At 55.1% G+C, this 19,875-nt stretch overlaps 2 protein-coding genes and 1 long non-coding RNA gene across 4 annotated transcripts; 2 read left to right on the top strand and 1 right to left on the bottom strand.

Annotated features, from left to right (window-relative positions):
* Positions 1–3,472: 3,472 nt before the first annotated feature.
* Positions 3,473–5,130, top strand: LOC139806381 (CKLF-like MARVEL transmembrane domain-containing protein 5). The gene is made up of 5 exons (XM_071765912.1): positions 3,473–3,704; positions 4,067–4,219; positions 4,628–4,723; positions 4,823–4,907; positions 4,992–5,130. Exons 1-5 carry the CDS (start codon positions 3,624–3,626, stop codon positions 5,012–5,014), a joined length of 438 nt encoding a protein of 145 aa, XP_071622013.1. The 5' UTR covers positions 3,473–3,623; the 3' UTR covers positions 5,015–5,130.
* Positions 5,128–18,072, bottom strand: LOC139806380 (myosin-6). Its single transcript, XM_071765911.1, has 38 exons — positions 17,872–18,072; positions 17,240–17,383; positions 16,681–16,837; positions 16,497–16,524; positions 16,298–16,406; positions 16,116–16,208; positions 15,960–16,023; positions 15,594–15,692; positions 15,361–15,464; positions 14,883–15,021; positions 14,518–14,786; positions 14,054–14,224; positions 13,599–13,908; positions 13,431–13,504; positions 13,218–13,305; positions 13,023–13,140; positions 12,811–12,934; positions 12,508–12,644; positions 12,294–12,420; positions 12,065–12,193; positions 11,725–11,967; positions 11,362–11,538; positions 11,115–11,260; positions 10,940–11,030; positions 10,181–10,570; positions 9,965–10,091; positions 9,746–9,864; positions 8,635–8,831; positions 8,079–8,262; positions 7,838–8,003; positions 7,636–7,760; positions 7,253–7,561; positions 6,970–7,173; positions 6,674–6,799; positions 6,296–6,571; positions 5,705–5,800; positions 5,443–5,577; positions 5,128–5,334 (listed from the first exon to the last, which is right to left on the bottom strand). Exons 1-38 carry the CDS (start codon positions 18,070–18,072, stop codon positions 5,314–5,316), a joined length of 5,817 nt encoding a protein of 1,938 aa, XP_071622012.1. The 3' UTR covers positions 5,128–5,313.
* LOC139806382 (uncharacterized) lies at positions 14,940–19,156 on the top strand. Of its 2 annotated transcripts, XR_011730228.1 has the most exons (5): positions 14,940–15,028; positions 15,332–15,822; positions 15,853–16,044; positions 17,190–18,090; positions 18,542–19,156. It is a non-coding gene; the product is annotated as an uncharacterized lncRNA (long non-coding RNA). The 2 variants fall into 2 exon arrangements; XR_011730227.1 differs by having other exon boundaries at positions 15,853–18,090.
* Positions 19,157–19,875: the final 719 nt, after the last annotated feature.

The following is a 19,875-nucleotide window of genomic DNA, read 5'->3' as shown; positions in this document are numbered from 1 at the left end:
AACAGAAATGCTTTAATGGCATCTCCTTTTTCCACAGAGCCTGAGGCTCGTGGGCCACAAATGATCAAAGCAAAAGAGCAACCTTTACCTGATCCAGCAACAAGGAGCAGTAATTAACTACTTGAATCTGCTTTCAAATTGGGGATAAAAAAAAAAGGGGCATAGCAAATAAGAGCAACAAATCTCTGCAGTAGAGAGGAACTGGGGTCAGTGGCTTTGTGAGGGTGCAGTGAGGATGAGATTGTCCTAAATTTTGCACCCACCTGTGAAGACATTCTTTTTCCACGTAATGGTTTGGCAATCTCAAGGCCAGAGGTGGATTTGGTACCCTGTGAGGTGGCCAACTCGTCCACAGGCACTGGGGAAAAACCTGGGAAACTCTACAAACTCTCACTGAAAGCAGAGCTCCCAAAACTGCACTGCATGACACCAGATGCCTTAAAGCAGATGCACAGAGGGGACTCTGCCATCAGTTTGTGTGAGTTAGAGAGAGCTCTTGGGTTTCCCTAATCACATTTAACCCAGGCTGGAGTAAAGACCAAGATTCCTGGGTTTTCCTATTCTTTTCCCATTCCCAGGATTTCATACTCTGCTTCAGCTTAGAGAGGTGATGAGTGTGAGGTTGGTGCTGGTTTCCAGAGAGGCTCCAGCTTCCTCTCTCATCAGAAAACCTCTTTATTCTTCTCAAAACCAATTTGATGAAAACATCTCTATTGATAGCAGGTTTTAAACAAAAGAGGGGGAAATGAAAATTTTGTAGTTGAAACCCAATGTCTCTTTGTTCTGTTTGAGGTCATTTCCTTATTTTTGGATAACACAGCATCATCCATAGGATTACAGAGAACTGCCAGAGCTACTCATGTGTTCTCTCCCCCCTCTCATTTATGACAGCTCAACCCTATTGATCTTCTTGCTGACTGTTTTGGGTCCTCAGGCTTTATTCACTTGATTGCAGCTTGAATTTCCCTGTGGCTGTTTCAGATGAAGTCAGTGCAGGGATGAGGCATTCTTGATTTAGACACAACTGGATTTTTATGCTTTAGGGCAGAAACCAGCTCCTACCTCATGGAATGAGGAGGTATATTCTCCCATGGGGAAGTTACTCTACAACTGTCCACCCTGTGTTTTTTTTTTCTACAGCAGCTGACGTTGGCTCCTGGCTGAGACAGAGGGAAAACCAAAAGAACCATGCCCTGACTGAGTAAGGTAAATGCAGATTTTGGTTGTGCTGAATGGGAAACAGAACAGGATCACTTGGCTTTTTCCATAGGGATTGTGGAGTTCTGTGAGGGCTCTGTCTTGCACTGCAGGCTGCCAGTTACAGCTGATCTAAGTGATTCAAAGTCAGCACACAAGCATTTTGCCACAGGTCTGCTCTGCTGTAAATCACCCTTCAGGATGGAAACCATTAAGAGATTCAGAGCAACTTTCTGAGGAAGTTGTAGAATATAATAATGATTGTATTATTTCTAGGAAGCCTTAGGCCACAAGACATTTCTATAGATACAATTTCTGTACTAGGGCTGTAAGCCTTCTGCTGTGGTTATTTTCTATTTGACAGGAGTTTTCATTAGTGGAAGGATGAAGCACACAGCAGGGTTTCTGCTCTCACTTATAATTAATCCTGGGAAAGAGGAAGCAGGACTCTTCCTGCTGCAAGAGAGTTTGACTCTCTTGTCTGGGGTACAATTTGCTCAGCTCTCTGGAAGATGTAAAAAAATCAGAGTAGATGAGCAATCCTTTCAGAGTGAATCATGCATAGAGCTGTGTACTGAACTTCATCCAAGTGAAACCTGCTCATCAGTCTCTGCCCAAATCCCTTCTCACTGTTGATACTCCTCCCTTCCAGCCTGTTGTGTGTCTAATCCCACCAGCTCTCATTCCTGTGCTGTTTTAGTTAAATACAGGCGGGTGCAAGATGGTGCAGCACAAGATTTCATCACCTTATGCCAAGGTCTGGTGGTGTCCCCATGGACCAGGATGTAATGGAGCCACGTTCTTCCCTTTGGAGGCAGGGACAGACTGTGTCCTTTCAGTTGTGTCCAGCTCTGAACAGAAAGGAGAAGCCCATCCCCAGTGCAACCCTGAGGCTTGCAAAGCTCCTTGGAGTTGGCCTTGGCACAGGTGGAAAAGTTGTGAGTTTTTGGGGGCCGCAGTGCACACACACTGTATGGTAAGGAATGTAGAATTGTCTTGAATTTGTTTACTCTGGGCTTTTGATCTCCACAACAGGTTGTATTAATCTTTCCTTGAATTGGTTCATCTGTTCCCTTGGCCTTGGATTGTTGCCTTGGAGATACACGAGAGACCTTTGGAGAACTGCAAAGAGTTCTTTGGAAACTGTGGTTACAGCACACAGACCCTGACAAACCTGCACGAGTCACCTGCTGATGGTTTGTGTTGTAGGTGGCTGCTGGAATCACTGAAAAGGAGGGGATCCCACCCTGCCTGCTCTGCTGAAGGGCAAAGGTAATGCCTTTGGGTCACTCTTTGAATTTTTTTACATTTTTTGTTCTTTTAGAATTCATGGAGACATAATGAGCAACAGCGGGGAGTGCCCACCGAGGGGTGGTATATTGGAGGTTTTTGGTAAAATGCAAACCTGTAGCCCGATTGTTGGTGGTGCTGTGGATAGGGTTAAATGTGAGGGTTGGGGCCAGCAAAAGTTTTCAGTGGTCACTCTTTGCGTTTTTTTGCCAGTCCCGTGCGCTTGGAGTTTTGGAGAAATATTGAGTGACAGTGGAGAGTGGCCACTGAGGGGTGGTATATTCGAGGTTTTTGGTAAAATGCAAACCTGTAGCATGATTCTTTGTGGTGCTGTGGATAGAGTGTAATGTGAGGGGTAGGGCCAGCAAAAGGTTTTGGTGGACACTCTGCATTTTTTTTTGCCAGCCCTGTTCATTTGGAGTTTTGGAGAAATATTGAGCATCAGTGGGAGAGTGACCACTGAGGGGTGGTAGATTTGAGGTTTTTAGAAAAAAGCAAATCTGTAGCATGATTCTTTGTGGTGCTGTGGGTAGGGTTAAATGTGAGGGTTAGGGCCAGCAAAAGTTTTCTGTGGGGGTGTCCTCTGGCATCCCCAGTGACCTTGGGAGTGTCCCAAGGAGGGGTTGATTTGTGTGATCTTGGGAGTTGTTTGTCAGGCAGTCCTGAGGGTGTTCATGTCCAGAATGCCCAAGGTCCATCTGGGCTCATTCCACCCAGGGGCTGGGGCTGTCTCAGGTCACTCCACAGCCCCTGAGCCCAGCTCCCTCCTGCAGAGACAGGATGGGGGTGGGGGTGACAAGGAGATGACAGATGTCCCAGCACTGTGTGGGTGGGGAGTGGTAGAACCCATGGGTGGGGCAGAATCCCAGCACATCGCAGTCTCTCCCAGCAGCTACCAATTGCCCCCAGTTCCTTCCAGTTGCCCCAGATACCTCAGTCACTGCCCCCCCCTCGCCCCCCAGTGCCTCCCAGTCGCTCTCAGCTGCACAGCCACCCACACCCTGCACAATGTCCCTTTGTCCCCCATCCTTCCACTGCCTGTCACTGTGGAGGAGGAATGACGACACACTAAAAACTCCCCCCTTAACCAGAGCCCCGCAGCTTCCCAGCTTCCCACACCCCACAGATCCCCCACTATGGGACAGGAGGAGCCACCCGGGGCCTTTGACTTTGGGGTCCTGCGCACCCCTAAGGGGCTGCTGCTGGGGGCTGAGCTGGTAGGTGGTCAGGGGAGGGCGGGGGGGGTGCTATGATGCTTTATGGGACTCTGTGGGGTGCTATGGAGCTCTGGGGTTGTTGTGGGTTTGTTACAGGTGCTAGAGGATGCTGGGGAGTTATGGGGATACTGTGGGGCTCTATGGAGTCCTGTGGGGATGCTATAGGGCTGGAGGGAGGAGGAGAGAGTTATGGGGCTCTATCGGGTGCTAGGGGGGGGGCTACGGAGTGCTTGGGGGGGCTGTGGAGTGCTGGGAGGGGCTATGGGGCTTTACAGAGGTGCCACTGTCGCCCATGAATCAGTTGTGGGGCTGTTGCTTTCCCTCCGTGCACCCCCCCCCCCATATATGTCTGTGTCCCTCAGGTGCTCTGTGGGGCTGTTGTGGGGCTGCTGGCTCCCCCTGCACCCCCCACGCTGGCCCCAGCCCTGCTGCAGACCCTGGCAGGGGCGGCTGCCCTGGGGGCACAGCTGCTGCGGGACCCCCCCCACCTGCCCCATGGCTATGGGCCCTGCCTGGTACGTGACCCATGACCAACCCACCTCTGCTTCACACTTTTCCCACCGTGTCCCCTTCTTGTCCCCATAGCACCCCTTCCATGTTTATCTTGGCATCTTCTGGTGTGTCCCCTGAGGATATTCCTTTGTCCCCCCAGCATCTCCCAATGTTCCCAAGGTGCCATCATGGTGTCCCCTCTCATGTCCCCATGGCATGTTCCATTTGTGTATACCCTGGCATTTCCTGGTGTCCCCATGGTGTCCCCTCCTGTACCCATGTTGTCCCCCCTCCGTCTCCATGTACACATGGTGTACCCCCTTGTCCTTCTCCATGGGTCCATGATGTGCCTTCATGTCCCTACAGCATTCCCCTCCAACATTTATGTCCTTCTCTATGTCCCCATGGTGTCCCTTCATGTCTTCTCCCAGGATCTCCTTCGGGCCATCAGCGGGACCATAATCTTCTTTGTGGTGGCCCTGGTGGCCTTGGCTTCTTCCCGTGATGCTTTGGCAGCCACCACCTTTGTGAGTGCCCCTCTCCTCCCAACCCCAAAACCTTGCCCCCGCTTCAAGCATGCCCTGCCCCCATATTGACCAAACCTCACCCCTTTTTCTCCTCCCCAGACCTTCAGTCTCATCCTCTCCTTCCTCTTCGCCCTGGACAGCTTCATCGCCTACCGCACCAAGATGGCCCCAGCGGTGGGACGAGGTAGAAGTGGGGTAGGAGCAGGTCCCAGATGCCTGGATCCCCTTGTCCACCATCTTCTCCAACCCCTTTGTCTTTCTCTTCCAGATCCTGACATGGACTCAGCCTAATTGGACACCCCCTCTACTTGTTTCCCATAATTCCCTGGTGCCCCTTCCCGTAGCCCCACATCATAACCCCCTCTGGATACCCCTTTCAGCCACCATTTAAACCTCTTCACCACTGATGTTTCTCCACGGTCATGTTTTTGTGGGGTGAGGTGGGTGAGGAAACATTGTGTGCCTCCCCCCACTCCTCCCCCACTCGCAGACACCGGGGATCTTCTGGCTGTCGTTAATGAACTACTTCTACTTCGTTAGGACCCCATCTTGGATGGGGGTGGGTTATGGTGGGGTCATTCGTGGTGGTGTCACTCTTCATCGTGCAGCTTCTGGGGTAGGGTGAGAGAAAAGGGGCAGGGGGGACAGGGGGGGAAACTGGTGAGTGGCTGGTTGTGGAGTGGCCATGGGACAACAGTGAAAAAGGGGTCAGGTCCAACCTTGGTTCCCATGTCGCGGCTCTTGGCCCGCAGCTTGTTGACCTGGGACTCAGCTATGTCAGCACGTTCCTCTGCCTCCTCCAGCTCGTGCTGAGCCTTGCGGAACTTGGCCAGGTTGGTGTTGGCCTGTTCCTCCTACATGGGCAGGGGAGTCAGGGGGGTCTCTCCAGTCCATCCCACCAAGCAACCATCCATCCATTCAACCATCCATCCATCCAACCATCCAACCATCCATCCAACCACCCCTGCCCAAGGTACCCACCGCCTCTTCTGCCTGCCGTTTGTAGGCCTTGACTTTCATCTGCAGCTTGTCCACCAGGTCCTGCAGCCTCAGCAGGTTCTTCTTGTCCTCCTCTGTCTGCAGGGAGGAGAGAGATGCAGCTGGAGATTGGCCCCAGGGCATGACCATCTCTCTTGGGCTCTTTCTGTGCCTCAGTTTCCCTGCTTAGAGACCTCCTGGGCAAGGAGTGGTGGAGGCTGAGCTGTGCTCTAGCTTCTCTGTGACACTGTGACCACCGGGTTAATCACCCTCAAAATCATGGGTGAAATCAGGTCATGTCCTGAAATCTAGGACATGTCTTGTGTCCTAGGTCTCTTTGGGTATGGAGTTAACAACTGAAGTCCTGGGTCACTGGTGTCCCTGTGGCCACCAGGTCAATATTCTGGGTCTTTCTCATCAGGTCAACTTTTTGGGTCATTCATGTCCCTGTGGCCAACCATGTTTTAAATGCATGGTAATAGGGGCAGTGGGTGATGTTCTGGGTAATCCCTGTTCCTCTGCCCACCAACTCTGCTGTGGTTTAGGCCACACCATGGATCTAGATGAAGAAGGAAGAAACTGCAGCCATCCCACCTGGTAGCTGAGCTCTTTGACTCGCCGCTCAGACTTGCGGAGGCCCTTGATGCTCTCAGTGTTGCGCTTCTGCTCGGCCTCCAACTCATTCTCCAGCTCCCTCACCCGGGCCTCCAGCTTCTGTAGCTGCTTCTTTCCTCCCTTGAGGGCCAGCTGCTCAGCCTCATCCAAACGCAGCTGCAGGTCCTTGATGGTCTGCTCCATGTTCTTCTTCATCCGCTCCAGATGGGCGCTGGTGTCCTGCTCCTTCTTCAACTCCTCTGCCATCATGGCCGCCTGACCAAGGGAAGAAGGCATCAGAGAAGGAGGTCTAAGGTACGTTTTCCATCACCCTATGGTGGAAGGTGTCCAAAATGGCAGCCCCACCACAGCACTCACATCGGTGATGGCTTTCTTGGCCTTCTCCTCAGCATTCCGGCACTCCTGGATGGCCTCCTCTACCTCCGTCTGCAACTGGGAGATGTCACCCTCCATCTTCTTCTTCTGGTTGATGAGGCTGGTGTTCTGGGGATGGAGGAGAAGATCTCATGAGGTGACTGTGGGGCTCCTCCCTGCTTATCTCTGCAGGCTTCAAGGATCCCCAGCAGCACAAGATCCTTGGTAAGTCAACCCAGGAGAAGTCCGGGGTTCTGGGTGGAGGTGGTTTTTCTCCTTGGAGATATGTGAGGTCTCACCTGTGAGTGCAGGAGCTGGACCCTCTCACTGGCCTCAATCAGTTCCTGCTCAGCCAACTTCCGTGCCCTCTCGGTCTGTTCCACCACTGCCCGCAGCTCCTCCAGCTCTGCCTGCAGGAGGTTGTTCCTCCTCTCCACGATGGCGATGTTCTCCTTCAGGTCCTCATTGGCCCTGACCACATCATCCAGCTGCAGTTGGGTGTCCTGATGGATCAAGTAGGATGGACGTCAGCCAACAGCTCCACAGAGTTAGGAAGACTTCCTCAGAGGTGAGAGATCTTACCTTGAGGTGGGTCTGGGCTCCCTTCAGGTGGGATTGGGCTTCAGCTGCAGAGCGGTTGGCGTGGCTGAGCTGGATCTCCATCTCATTGAGGTCACCCTCCATCTTCTTCTTCAGCCTCAAAGCCTCATTGCGGCTCCTGGTCTCGGCATCCAGGGAGGTCTGCAGTGAGTCCACCACCCTCAGGTGGTTGCGCTTGGCCTGCTCCATCTCCTCATCCTTCTCAGCCAGCTTGCGCTCGTAGTCAGCCTTGACCTGGTTGAACTCCAGCTGGGCCCTCAGGATCTTCCCTTCCTCATGTTCCAGAGATGCCTGGGGAGGACAGAGGGGATGTTGAGGACCACAGAGAAGACCATGGGGACATGTGGGACCATGGCTTGGCTCACCTCAGCCTCCTCCAGAGCAGCTTGAAGCTCCAGCTTCTCAGCATCCAGCTGCTTCCTGACCTTCTCCAGCTCATGTATGGTTTTGTGGCTGGCACCCAGCTGCTCTGTGAGGTCTGAGATCTCCTCTGCACGGGTGACATCCCATCAGGCCATGTGGAACATGGTGGAGACCAATGAGGTGGGTAGGGGAACACTGGTCTACCTTGGAGGTTCTTGTTTTCCCTCTTGAAGGTCTCCAGGTGCTCTAGTGACTCCTCATAGGCATTCTTCAGCTTGAAGAGCTCAGTGCTGAGGGACCTGGCCTCCTTCTGTGATGCCTCCAGCTCAGTCTGTGACTCTTCAAACTTCTGCTTCCACTCGGACAAGATCTGGGACCAAGACAGTGATCAGGGTGTCTCCACATGTCCCCCTCTCCTGCCATCCCACCATCATGTAACTCTTACCTTGTCAAAGTTTCTCTGTTTCTTGTCCAGGGAGGCAGCAGCTGCATTTGACCTCTCCACGTCTGCCATAAGATCCTCAATCTCATTCTGCAGCCGGTGCTTGGTCTTCTCCAAGGAGGAGCACTTGGCATTGACTGCCTCCACTGCCTCCTCAGCCTCCTGCAGCCGCTGAGCCAGCTTCTTCCTGCCCCGGGGAACAACAAATAGACCTGGCTGTGATAGCCCATGGAGTAAGTGTGCCAACTCCAACCTTCTTCCACCCATAGGCTGCTCCAGATCCTTCTACAATGGAGGGGTCTCCACTCTCCCTTGCCCCATAGAAGGCACCCCACCAGATTGCCCAGGTAGCAGAGGGATACCCTCCGTCCTCCTCATGGGCCACTCTGATGGTCCAAGAGGTTGCCCAGTCCCAAACCCAACCTAGGTTGCCCCTAGGAAGGATTTGGTCCTTCCACTACCCTCAAGGATGGTGTCAAAGCTTGGAGGAGTTTGTTGGGGATCCTTGGGGATGTGTTTGTTGCCCGCCATTGTCTCCCTCTGTGGAGAGGTCACTCACTTGGCCTCCTCCAGCTCCTCGGTGCGTTGGATGGCATCTGTCTCATACTTGGTCCTCCACTGAGCCACCTCAGAGTTGGCCTTGGAGAGCGAGCGTTGGAGCTCGGCCTTGGCCTCTGTCTCCTCCTCATACTGCTCCCTCAGCAGGTCACAGTCATGCCGGGCCGACTGGAGGGCATGGGCCAGGGCATTCTTGGCCTGGGAGGGGTGAGGGGAAGGTGGGACCATTGGGTCCACGTCACACAGAGCTGTAGCAAGATGAACCTCTTTTAGGGCACAGCGCTCCAAGGTCCAACCCAGGTGTTCCAGCAGAAACTCATGAATAGTGCTCTGAGTCTATTGCCCTCAGGGCTGCCTGGCTTGGATCGGTGCTATTGCTCTGACAGTAGCTAACCTCCTCCCTGGCTTCCTCAGGAGTGAGCTTCATTGGCCCCCTAATCCTGCTCATGTGTAGTAGGGGCCTGCCCTAATCAGGCACAGGTGGGCTTAACACAAGCTCATGCCCACTACCTGGCAATTAGTGGCACCTGGTTGCCTCATTTCACTACACAGAGCCATCTTGAGGTTCTCCAACTGAGTTAGTTTTGGTCTTCATCACAGCAACCCAACCAGACCTTCTGTAGACTAACTCAACCTTCCTTAGACCTCCTCTAGACCAAACCAGCTTTCCTTAGGACTTCAGGAGAAGGTGGGACCATTAGGACCACATAACATTGAGCTATTTCAATGTCCTCCAACTCAGGAAGCAGTGGGATTTCACGGCCCAGATGTCTTTAAACCATCCCAACCCAACCTCACCACCTCTAGACCCACTCAGACACATTTAGGCTGGCACAATTTTACTTCACCTGGTCTGATTCCATCCAGCTGCCTGTAGACCAACCCAGCCACCTCTCAGCTGACCAGCCCAGACCGACCCATCCGCTGTTAGACCAGTGCAACCCAATGGAGCCACCCTTAGATGACACCTCCCAACCCAACCAGTCTGAACTTGACTCATTTTTTGGTGCTACCACCACGAGAGTGAAGGAGACCTTGTCTTGTCACTCTCCTGGAGACCCCAAGACCACAACAGGGGTTAAAAGAGTGAAGAGAGACCCCAGGAACTTCACCTTCATCTCCTCCTCCAGCTGCCTCTTCAGGTCCTCCATCTGCTGGGTGTAGGACTGCTTGCCCCTGGTGAGCTGAGAGATGAGAGCCTCCTTCTCCTCCAGCTGGCGGGACAACTCTCCTGCAGAGGTAGGAAAAGTGTTTCAGGGTGGGAAAGGGGCAAGATGTGGAGCAAGGGGTGAAGCTCTCAGGTGGGGGCTGCCATAGGTCAGGACTCCCACCATTCTCAGTCTGGAGCTTGGCCCGTTGGGTGTTGGTGTCATTGAGGACTCGTTGGGTTTCCTCCAGCTTTGCACGGTGTTCAGCTGCCTGGTCCTCCAGGGTACGGGAGACCTTCTCCATGCCCACCTTGGAGAAGCAAAGAACAGAAAAGAGGAATGAAGCTGCAGGCCGATGGCCACCACAGAGGTAAGACATCCACCTTGGTCTCCTCCTACCTTGGCCTTGATCAACTGCTCCATGTTGGAGCTGAGGTCATCCAGCTCCAGCTTGAGCTCACTCTTCTCCTTCTCCAGCTTCTGCTTGACACGTTGCAGGTTGTCCAGCTGCTCGCTGAGCTCAGCCACGCTGTCTGCGTGTTTCTTGCGCAGGGCAGCGGCCGTGGCCTCGTGCTGCAGCGTGGCCTCCTCCAGGTCCCGCCGCATCTTCTGGAACTCTGCCTCCCGCTTCTTGTTGAGCTCCAGCTGCACGGAGGTGGCACCACCTGCCTCCTCCAACCTCTCACTGATCTCCTCCAGCTCCCGTGACAGGTCCGAGCGCAGTTTCTCCACTTTGGCCCTGCCTGTTCGCTCTGCCTCTAGCTCCTCCTCCAGCTCCTCGATCCGTGCCTGTGGTCCAGGGGTGGAGATGCTGTCATCAGGTTGGACTCCACCCAACTTCTCCGCTGAGCTCCACTGGGAACTCTTGAACTCAAGTCAACCCAAAGAGCTGGAGACTCTTCAACTCAGCCTGACCCAACCAGGCTTGGCTCATCTCAGCTCATCTCAGCTCATCTCAGCTCATCTCAGCTCATCTCAGCTCATCTCAGCTCATCTCATCATCTCATCTCATCATCTCCTCTCATCCCAACCAACTGTAGACTGTTCATCTCAAGTCAACTAAACCCACTGCAGACTCTTCACACCTGAAGACTCATCAACCCAACCAGCTGGAGGCTCTGCAGCCCACCCCAACTAGGCAGACCCTGGATCCCTCACCTGGAGCTCTTTGAGCTTCTTCTGGAGCTGAAGGGCTAGTGCCTGCTCATCCTCAATCTTACTGTTCTGCTGGTGGATCTCAAAGTCTTTCCTGCAGAGGAGAAGGTGGAGAGAGCTGAGGTCCCTGCCTGCATCCACCAACCAGCTCGCCCCATGGCAGGAACACCAGCCTCACTTTTTGAGCTTCTCCTCCAGCTGCTGCTTGTCATTCTCCAGATCCATTATGTTCTCCTGAGTCAGCTTCAAGTCACCTTCCAGCTTCCTCTTGGCCCGCTCCAGGTCCATCCGGATTTTCTTCTCCTGTTCCAGGGAGCCTTCAAGCTGCGTGGAAACACAGAAAATGAGAGAAACCTCTGGTTTTCACCAGTTCTGCCCCAGGAAGCTACTCGGCAGTGCCTGAGTTGGGATAGGCCCTCACTCACATCATCAGCTTGCTGTTCCAGCTTGACTTTGGCCTTTGTCAAGGTGTTGACCTTGTCCTCCTCTGCCTGCAGGTCATCCAGTGCTTGCTGGTGAGCTTCTTGCAGGGCCTTCTTCTCCTTCGTCAGCTTGGCAATGGTCTCATCCAGCCCAGCCATCTCCTCTGTCAGGTTCTTGACCTGCAGGAGGAGAAAGGTGCCAAAAGGTAGGGTAGAGCTGGGGGAGGATGGTCTTGGCCACTGATGCCATTTCAATGCAGGAGAACCCAAAGGGCCTTGGGTCACCCTGATGTAGCCCAAGCCAGCTGACCTTGGGTCAGCCCAACACAACCAGGCCAAGCTGACTCAAGCCTTTTCAGCCCTCACCTTGTTCTCAGTGGCATGTTTCTCCTTCTCCACCTTGGCCAGAGTCAGCTCCAGGTCATCAATGTCCTTCTTCAGCTCTGAGCACTCATCCTCCAGCTTCCTTTTCTTGGCTGTCAACTCAGCATTCATCTCCTCCTCATCCTCCAACCTCTCTGTCAGCTCCTTTACCTTGGCCTCCAGCTGGATCTTGTTCTTGATCAGCTGGTCACAGCGCTCCTCGGCATCATTGAGGTTGTCCTGCTCCTGTATTTGGAGGGAGTGGGTCAAGAGGAGTGGCTTGGCAGGGGGGATGTTGGTGGTCACCCCCCTTGAAGTAGTCTTGGGGCGTGACCTCACTCACAGCCTGCACTTGGAGCTGAAGGTCATTCTTCTCCTGCAGCATGGAGACCATCTTCTCCTCCAGCTCCTTTCGCCGTGCCTCTGACTTCTCCAGGGCCTCCTTCAGCCGCCCAAACTCCTCCTTCATGTTCTGCACCAGAATAATAGTGATACCCTCCGTCCATCCACCCCATCCAAGTTGTGTTACTGGTTGTCCCAACATGCCTGCACCATCACCTTCCTTCTCCCACCTGCATCTCCTTCTCTGTCTCAGCACTCTTCAACAAGGGCTTGATCTTGAAGTAGAGCTTCATCCAGGGCCAGTTCTTCACCCCCATGAAGGCCCTGATGTTCCACTGGATCACCAGGAGTGCATCCCTATCAGGAGGACACAGATGCTACCAACTCACGGACCTGGTGACCCCCTGGAGGTCTCTCCCTGATGAGGACTCCTCCCCCTCTCACCGACGCTCCAAGATCTTCTTGAACTCAATGCGCATGAGCTGCCCCCGGGCCTGAGCCTGGATCCGGGTGATGATGCGGGACAGACGCTCATCCCTCATCTCCTCCAGCAGCCCCAGCAGCCCAGCCTTGAAGAAGACCTGGGTGGAAGAAGGAGTTGGGTGAGCAGATAGGTTGGTTGGGAACGGTTGGTGGACAGATGGATGAATGGATGGGTTGGTGGGTTAAATGGAAGGACAGATGGGGCCGCAGATGGGCGGGTGGGTACGTGGATGGTGGGACCACAGAAAGACCACATGACCTCACCTTAGTGTGCCCAAACTTGTACTGGTTGTGGTCAATGTCAATGGACCCCAGGAGTTTCTCAGCGCCCTTGCGGCTGTCAATGAACTGTCCCTCAGGGATGGCTGTGGGGTTCAGTATGCGGTACCTGGTGGTCAGAAAGGATGGACACCACAAAGTCAACCCCAGTAGGGTTGTCCACCCCTTCCCCTTCCCCCATAGTTCACATCTGCTACCTCTGCCGGAAGTCTCCGTAGAGGATGCGGTTGGGGAAGCCCTTGCGGCAGATGCGGATGCCCTCCAGCACCCCGTTGCAGCGGAGCTGGTGCATCACCAGGGCATTGTCCATCACACCTGGTGGGTGATGGGTTAGAGGGAGTGGTCAGCTATGAGCCACCCTCAGCACTATCACCATGCCCAACTCTTCTCACCTGACTCCTTCCGCTCATTAGGGATGAGACAGCGGACAAAATGGGGATGGGTGGTCTTGAGGTTGGTCATCAGCTTGTTGAGATTTTCCTGGGGAGGAGGAGGGGGGAGAGAAGAGGTTGAGGAGGGGAGGCAGCAGGGGAGGAACCAGAGGGTGTTGGGGCTGTCCTCTGCAGGGACGTTGTCTTCCCTCTTCCCTGTGGGAGGTCCCTCACCCGATGCAAGGCTGAGACAGTCTGGAAGGAGGAACCTTTCTTCTTGGCTCCTTTCCCCTTCCCTCCATCTCCACCTGGGGAAAATAGAGGTGAGGTGATGTGGTAAAGAAGGAGCATCTTGTGGGAAACTTTCTCCATCCACCCATCACCCAACCACAATTCACCCACCAGCCTCTGTCCCAGCGTAGTTGGAGAAGAGGTTAGCCAAGAGCTTGAGGGCTGATTTCTGGTAGAGCCCCACCACTGTCTCATTGAGGGGGTCCTTGTTCTTCTCCAGCCACCCCAGGATGTTGTAGTCCACCGTGCCAGCATAGTGGGTGAGGGAGAAGTGAGCTTCTGTCTTCCCTTTGATGTTGCGTGGCTTCCCAAAATTAGAAGACTTGCCCAGATGGTTGTCATAGAGCTTGGCCTTGAAGGTCATGTCCGAGGCCTTGGGGAACATGCACTCCTCCTCCAGGATGGACATGATCCCCATGGGCTAGGGAGAAGAAGACCTCGTTGGACATGAAGGAAACCAAGCACAAATCCAGTCACTCACCTTAGGGTCCGTGGCAAGCACCAACTGGAAGGATACTTCTCCACAAGAACCTCCAGTCCCCAGGAGGCTGTGGAGGGGGAAATACCTTCTCAATGAGGTCGATGCAGGCCTGGAGATCCATACCGAAGTCGATGAATTCCCACTCAATCCCCTCTTTCTTGTACTCCTCCTGTTCCAGCACGAACATGTGGTGGTTGAAGAACTGCTGGAGCTTCTCATTGGTGAAGTTGATGCAGAGCTGCTCAAAGCTGTTGAACTGGGGAGAGAGAGAGGAGTGGGCCAGTGGGGTCAGTGGAATCAACTGAAAACAAACAAAACACCCAGTGGGATCAACAGGGTCAACGTGACACACAGTGGGGTCAATGGAGTCAACTCAACACCCAGTGGAGTCAATGCATAATGCAAAGCAAGTTGGCATTCAAGGAAATGAGTGGAAGGCCAGCTGGGCAATTCCAAGGCCAATGTGAAACTTCAAATCAACCTCCAGCTGCCTGAACCCAGTGCCTGAGACACCAGCCCCAGACCCCCCCAGATGCCTTCAGGCCTTACATCGAAGATCTCAAACCCAGCGATGTCCAGCACACCAATGAAGTACTGCCGTGGCTGCTTGGTCTCCAGGGAGTTGTTGATCCTCACCACCATCCAGTTGAACATTTTCTCATAGACAGACTTGGCCAAAGCCCCAATGGAGTAGTAGACCTGCTGGACATTCTGCCCCTTGGTTACATACTCGTTGCCCACTTTCACCCGGGGGTGGCACAACCCCTTGAGAAGATCAGCTGAGTTCAGCCCCATCAGGTAAGCTGACTTGTCAGCATCTGCAGAGCATGAAGAAGACACAGTCATGTCCTACCTGCCCTTCAGCCTAGTGTGTCCCCAAAAGCTGTGTGTCCCACTGTCCCAACTCAACCCACCTTCAGTGCCATCTGCCTCTGCCTGCTCCTCTCGTTGCTTCTGCTTGAACTTCATGTTGCCGAAGTGCATGATGGCGCCCGTCAGCTTGTAGACACCAGCTTTCTCCTCAGCAGTGAAGCCCAGGACATCGAAAGCACTCTGGGAGGTGAGGAGGAAGTGGGTCGGAGAGGGCCTTGACACTCTCACTGCTCAGCTGAAGGAGTGGCCACTGCTGGCCACTGTCTGTGTGTCCCTCTCCCTTTCCTGATCTCCGGTCTGTCCATCCACCTGAGGACTCCCCCATCAATCTCTACTCCCACCCATCCCCACTCCTCATGTCCTGCCTTCTATCCCAAACCCCATTCCACCCACACACCTTCTTCCCATCTCTCTACCCTCCTCCTCTCCTCTATCCACCTTTTAACGTCTCCATGTTCCAACCAACACTTCCCTTTCTCCTCAGCTACAGGATGTCCATTGCCCCATCCCACCCCTTACGTCAGTGGCCAACAGCTCCTCCGAGTCGTCAATGGAAGCCACAGTCACTTCTCCTTGGGAGACGTAGCTGTAGTCATAGGGGTTGTTGGTGATGAGAAGCATCTCTACTCATGGTGGACAAGAGACACAAACTCAGCATTTCCAGGCCCAAATCCCCCAGGATAGAGAGGAGAAGTGGAGGAAGGGGAAGACCCAAGGCCAAGACTCAGGACCAGCCCCCCTGCCTGACTCACCCAACAGCTCTGGCTTCTTGTTGGAGAGGATCTGGTAGAAGATGTGATAGTTCCTCTCAGACTTCAGCTGGAAGATTACACGGGACTTCTCCAGGAGGTCTGGGAGAGCAAGAGAAGGTGGGGAGAGGTTTGGATGAGGAGGTGGATGGAGACATGGAAAGATGGACATGGATGAAGACACGGAGCAGTGGAGGAATGGATGAGATGATGGAGACTTAAGGAGATGGAGGTATGAAGAGACAGGGGTGAAGAGATGGAGGGATGAGGAAATGAGGACACCAAGAGATGAAGGATTAGACAGATGGTGGGACAAGGGGAGGGAGGGATGATAGATACTTTGTCTCCTTGACCCCTCAACCCACTTACAGGTCTCAATGTCAGCTGATGCCAACTTCCCAGTGGCCCCAAAATGGATACGGATGAACTTCCCCTGGGAGAGCAACAGCATCAGGTGGGGGTGGCCACTTTCCTGTGGCTGGTCCTGCCCCATGGACCCCACTCCACAGACCCTGCCCCACTCACGAAACGGGAGGAGTTGTCATTCCGGAGGGTCTTGGCGTTGCCAAAGGCCTCCAAGGCAGGGTTGGCCTGTATGATCTGGTCCTCCAGGGTTCCCTGGTGGGGTGGAACAATGTGTAGCAGGACAAGGTGTGGACATTGTTGGGGGGAGGTCACCACTGAGGGGCTATGACTTGAGGACACACCTTGTTGCTGTTGGCCGCCTCCTTCTTGCGGTCACCAATGGCAGCAATGGTGGCAAAGTACTGGATGACCCTCTTGGTGTTGACTGTCTTCCCCGCCCCGGATTCTCCGCTGGTTGGGACAGCAGTGAGATGGTGGGGAGCTGCATGGCAGCTTCTCCATCCCACCCCACCACTCCGGGGCAGGGATGTGGGGACTTACGTGATGAGGACAGACTGGTTCTCTCGGTCTGCCAGAAGAAGAGAGAAGTCAGGTGGGATGAAGTTAGGGGAGATGTTTGGGGACTTGGGGTTCCCCATCGTCCCAGGTGAGGACCAGGTCTAGGTCAGGGCATACTTTGTAGGGTGGGGTCTTCTATTTTGGGGTCCTGGTGGGAGGTCCCTACCTGTCAGCATGTTCTGGTAGGCATTGTCAGAGATGGAGAAGATGTGGGGTGGAGCTTCGCTCCTCTTCTTGCCCCGGTAGGCAGCCACCACCTCAGCATTGTAGACAGGCAGCCACTTGTAGGGGTTGACTGTCACACAGAAGAGCCCTGAGTAGGTCTGGAAGAAAGGAAGGTGGGTTAGAGCCAGGAGGTCTCATCCCACCAGAAGAGGACATCCCAGGTCTTGGTGGCCAGTCTGGAGGGGGGGGACATCCTCGTTTTGGGTGGCTCAATAGATGTGGAGAAAGGTTATCCTAATCCTGGGTGGTCCCAAGAGGTCCAGGGATGGGACATCTTAGGGTCTAGGTGGCTCATGGCATTCTGGAGAAGGGACACCAGATTTTAGGTTCCCCAAAGTCTATGGAGAAGCCATAGCATGTTCTAGATAGCCCATAGACTGTCTGGAAGGCAGTTCTAGGTGCACCCCAAGAGCTTTAGGGAAATAACAGAAGCTTCTATTCCCTCCACAGGTTGTGGGACAGGCCCAGCCCAGTTCCCAGGTGCCTCAGGGAAGGCTCACATAGATCATCCAGGCGGCATAGCGCTCCTTCAGGTTGTAGAGGACAGCGGGCTCATGGAGAAAGGTCAGCATGGCCATGTCCTCAATCTTGTCAAACTTGGGAGGGTTCTGCTGGTGGACATCGGCCTCCTTCACTGTCACGGTCTGGGGGACAGGGACATGGCAGGAGTTGGGAGGTACCCCGTGGCTTGAGGGCATCCTCCATGGGTTGTGAGGTCTCCTATGGGTTGCGGGGTGCCCCATGCGTGCGTGGGGCATCTCCCATGGGTTAAGGGGTCCCCCATAGGTTGGAGGACACCTCATGGGTTGGGGGATTTCCCGTGGATTGAGGGATGAGGGATGATTGAAGGATTTACCATGGTTTGAGGGATGGGGCCCAGTGACCGCCCACCCCCAATTAACCTCCACCCCCCATAAAACCCTTTCACCCCCATCCCCACCCCCCCCTCCCCACACTCCATTAACCCTTTGCCCCCATGCGCCCCCATTAACTCCCAGTCCCCTTCCCCTGCCCCCCATCAACCCCCTCCCCATTAACCCTCTCCCCCCCTAAGCCCCATTAACCCCTTTCACCCCTCAGCCCCCTCCCCACCCCTGCTCCATTAACCCTTCCTGTGCCCCCCCTGTCCCACCTCTCCCAGTTCAGTCTGGACCGTGGCCTCCCCTCCCTGCCTCCCCACCACACGGCCCCGCACAAACTCCAGCCGTGCGTGGGGCACGAAGCACTCGGCGCGGGGATCGAAGGGCCTGGTGGTGGCCGCCAGCCGCTCCTGCTCGCTCGCCCGCAGGAATGGGGCCGCTGCCCCCAGCGCTGCCAGCACTGCGTCCCCCATCTTCCCCTGGCACCGTCAGTAGGGATATAGAGATGGGACCCACAGCCTTGCGTAGACCCCCTATAGCCATGCCATGGGCCCTATAGCCATGGGGCAGCCCCCTAGAGCCATGCAGGGCTTCCTGCATTGGAGCCTCACAGCTGTGCTTAGACCTCCCCCTCCAGAGCAACATCTGGACCCCACAGCAATACCCAGACCCCCCATAGCTATGTCCGGACCCATGCCTGGACCCCTGCCCCTATAATCATGCACAGCCCCCCATAGCACAGCTGCCTCTCTTGACAGCCTGCAGCCCCCTGCAGCCATGCTCACAGCCCCATCCCCATGCTCAGCCCCATGGACAGAACCCACAGCAGGTGCCCGGCTCCCCTGCAGTGATACACAAACCCTATAGCACTCTGCCCACCCACCCCTCCCCCCCGAAGTGCCCAGCCCCACGGCTGCCCCACGCTGGCACCCTCACCTGGAGTCTGTGGGTCTGGTGAATAGAGATGGAGGGAGCTGGGGGGGACATGGGGAGGGTAAGAGGCTGTGCCCCTTGGCTCCCTGTACCCCGTAGATCCCCATAGCCCCCACTGCTCCATAGATTCCTCTATCCCACAGCACCCCTGTGCCCCACAGCACCCGTAGACACCTTTGATCCGTAGATTCTTGTGCCCCATAGCTCCCATACCCCGCTTGTGCCCAATAGACCCTCTATGGCCCCAGATCCCTGTGGCCCATAGCCCCACCATGCTGCCCACAGATCCCAGAGCCCCCTCTGCCCCAGAGCCTCCATATGTGCTCTGAATATCCCTGTGGGCCACAGAGATATTAGTCCCCCATGTTCCCCATAGCCCCCATAGATCCCTGCTCCTCATAAACACTCTGAGCACCCTACAGCTCCCTTGAGTGCCCCACAGATCTCCTGTACACCCCATAGCCCGCTCTATACCCCATTTCCCAACCCCATATCCCACCCCACCCCTGTATGCACCCCATATCCCTCCCTCTGCCCCCCACACCCCCCCAGCCCCCCACCCTCTGTCTTTCTACCCTACACCGGGACCTACTGGGGCCCCGCAGCCCCACAGCATTTATAGGGTGCTGTGGGGAGGAGGGGGGGGAGGGAGGAGCATTCCTGGGGAGGGGGCGGCTGATAAGAGAGGGGGAGGGGAGAGCCCCATGGCATTCCTCCAGGGAGCCCAGCATCGGGGCCTCACATATCCAACCCTAAGCCTGTTTTTTGGATCAGACCTAAGGGGTAGAACACGGGATGCCCAGCCCCCTTGTATGTTGGGATCTGGGGTGTCTATGGGGCCCAGACCCCTGGGTCCCTTGTGTGTGGGGGTCTGTGGGGCCCAGGTGCCCAAGTCCCTTTGTGGGGGGAGGATGGGACTATGGGGGCTTGGACACCTGGGTTCCTTGGGGGGGTCAGTTCTACGGAGACCCGACTGCTGGGTTCCCCGTCTATGTGGGTTTATGGGGCTCGCACGCCTGGATCCCCATGGAGGGAAGGGGGGGGGGGGGGGGGGGGGAAGCTGTCTATGGGGTCTGGACGCTTGGGTCCCCTGTCCAATGTCCCGTCACCCCCAGGGTGGTGACAGCTCGTCCCTGTCAAGTCTATATCGGGACATGGGGGGGGGGGATTGTTATCTCGCCTCTCCAGCCAGGCGACGTGTGGCCATCCCTGGGGCTGGCGGGGGTGTGGGGTGGGGGGAAGTTGGCTGTGGTTCCCAAACATGGTGTCTACTTTGTCATCGGAGAGGTGACAAGTGTCCCCACGAGGTACTACATTCCAGTGGGCCAGGGGAGGGGGGAAGG

This window comes from Heliangelus exortis, chromosome 22 (genome assembly GCF_036169615.1).
Source record: "Heliangelus exortis chromosome 22, bHelExo1.hap1, whole genome shotgun sequence".
NCBI classification, from domain to species: Eukaryota; Metazoa; Chordata; class Aves; order Apodiformes; family Trochilidae; genus Heliangelus; species Heliangelus exortis.
This window is presented reverse-complemented; position numbering and strand designations above follow the sequence as displayed.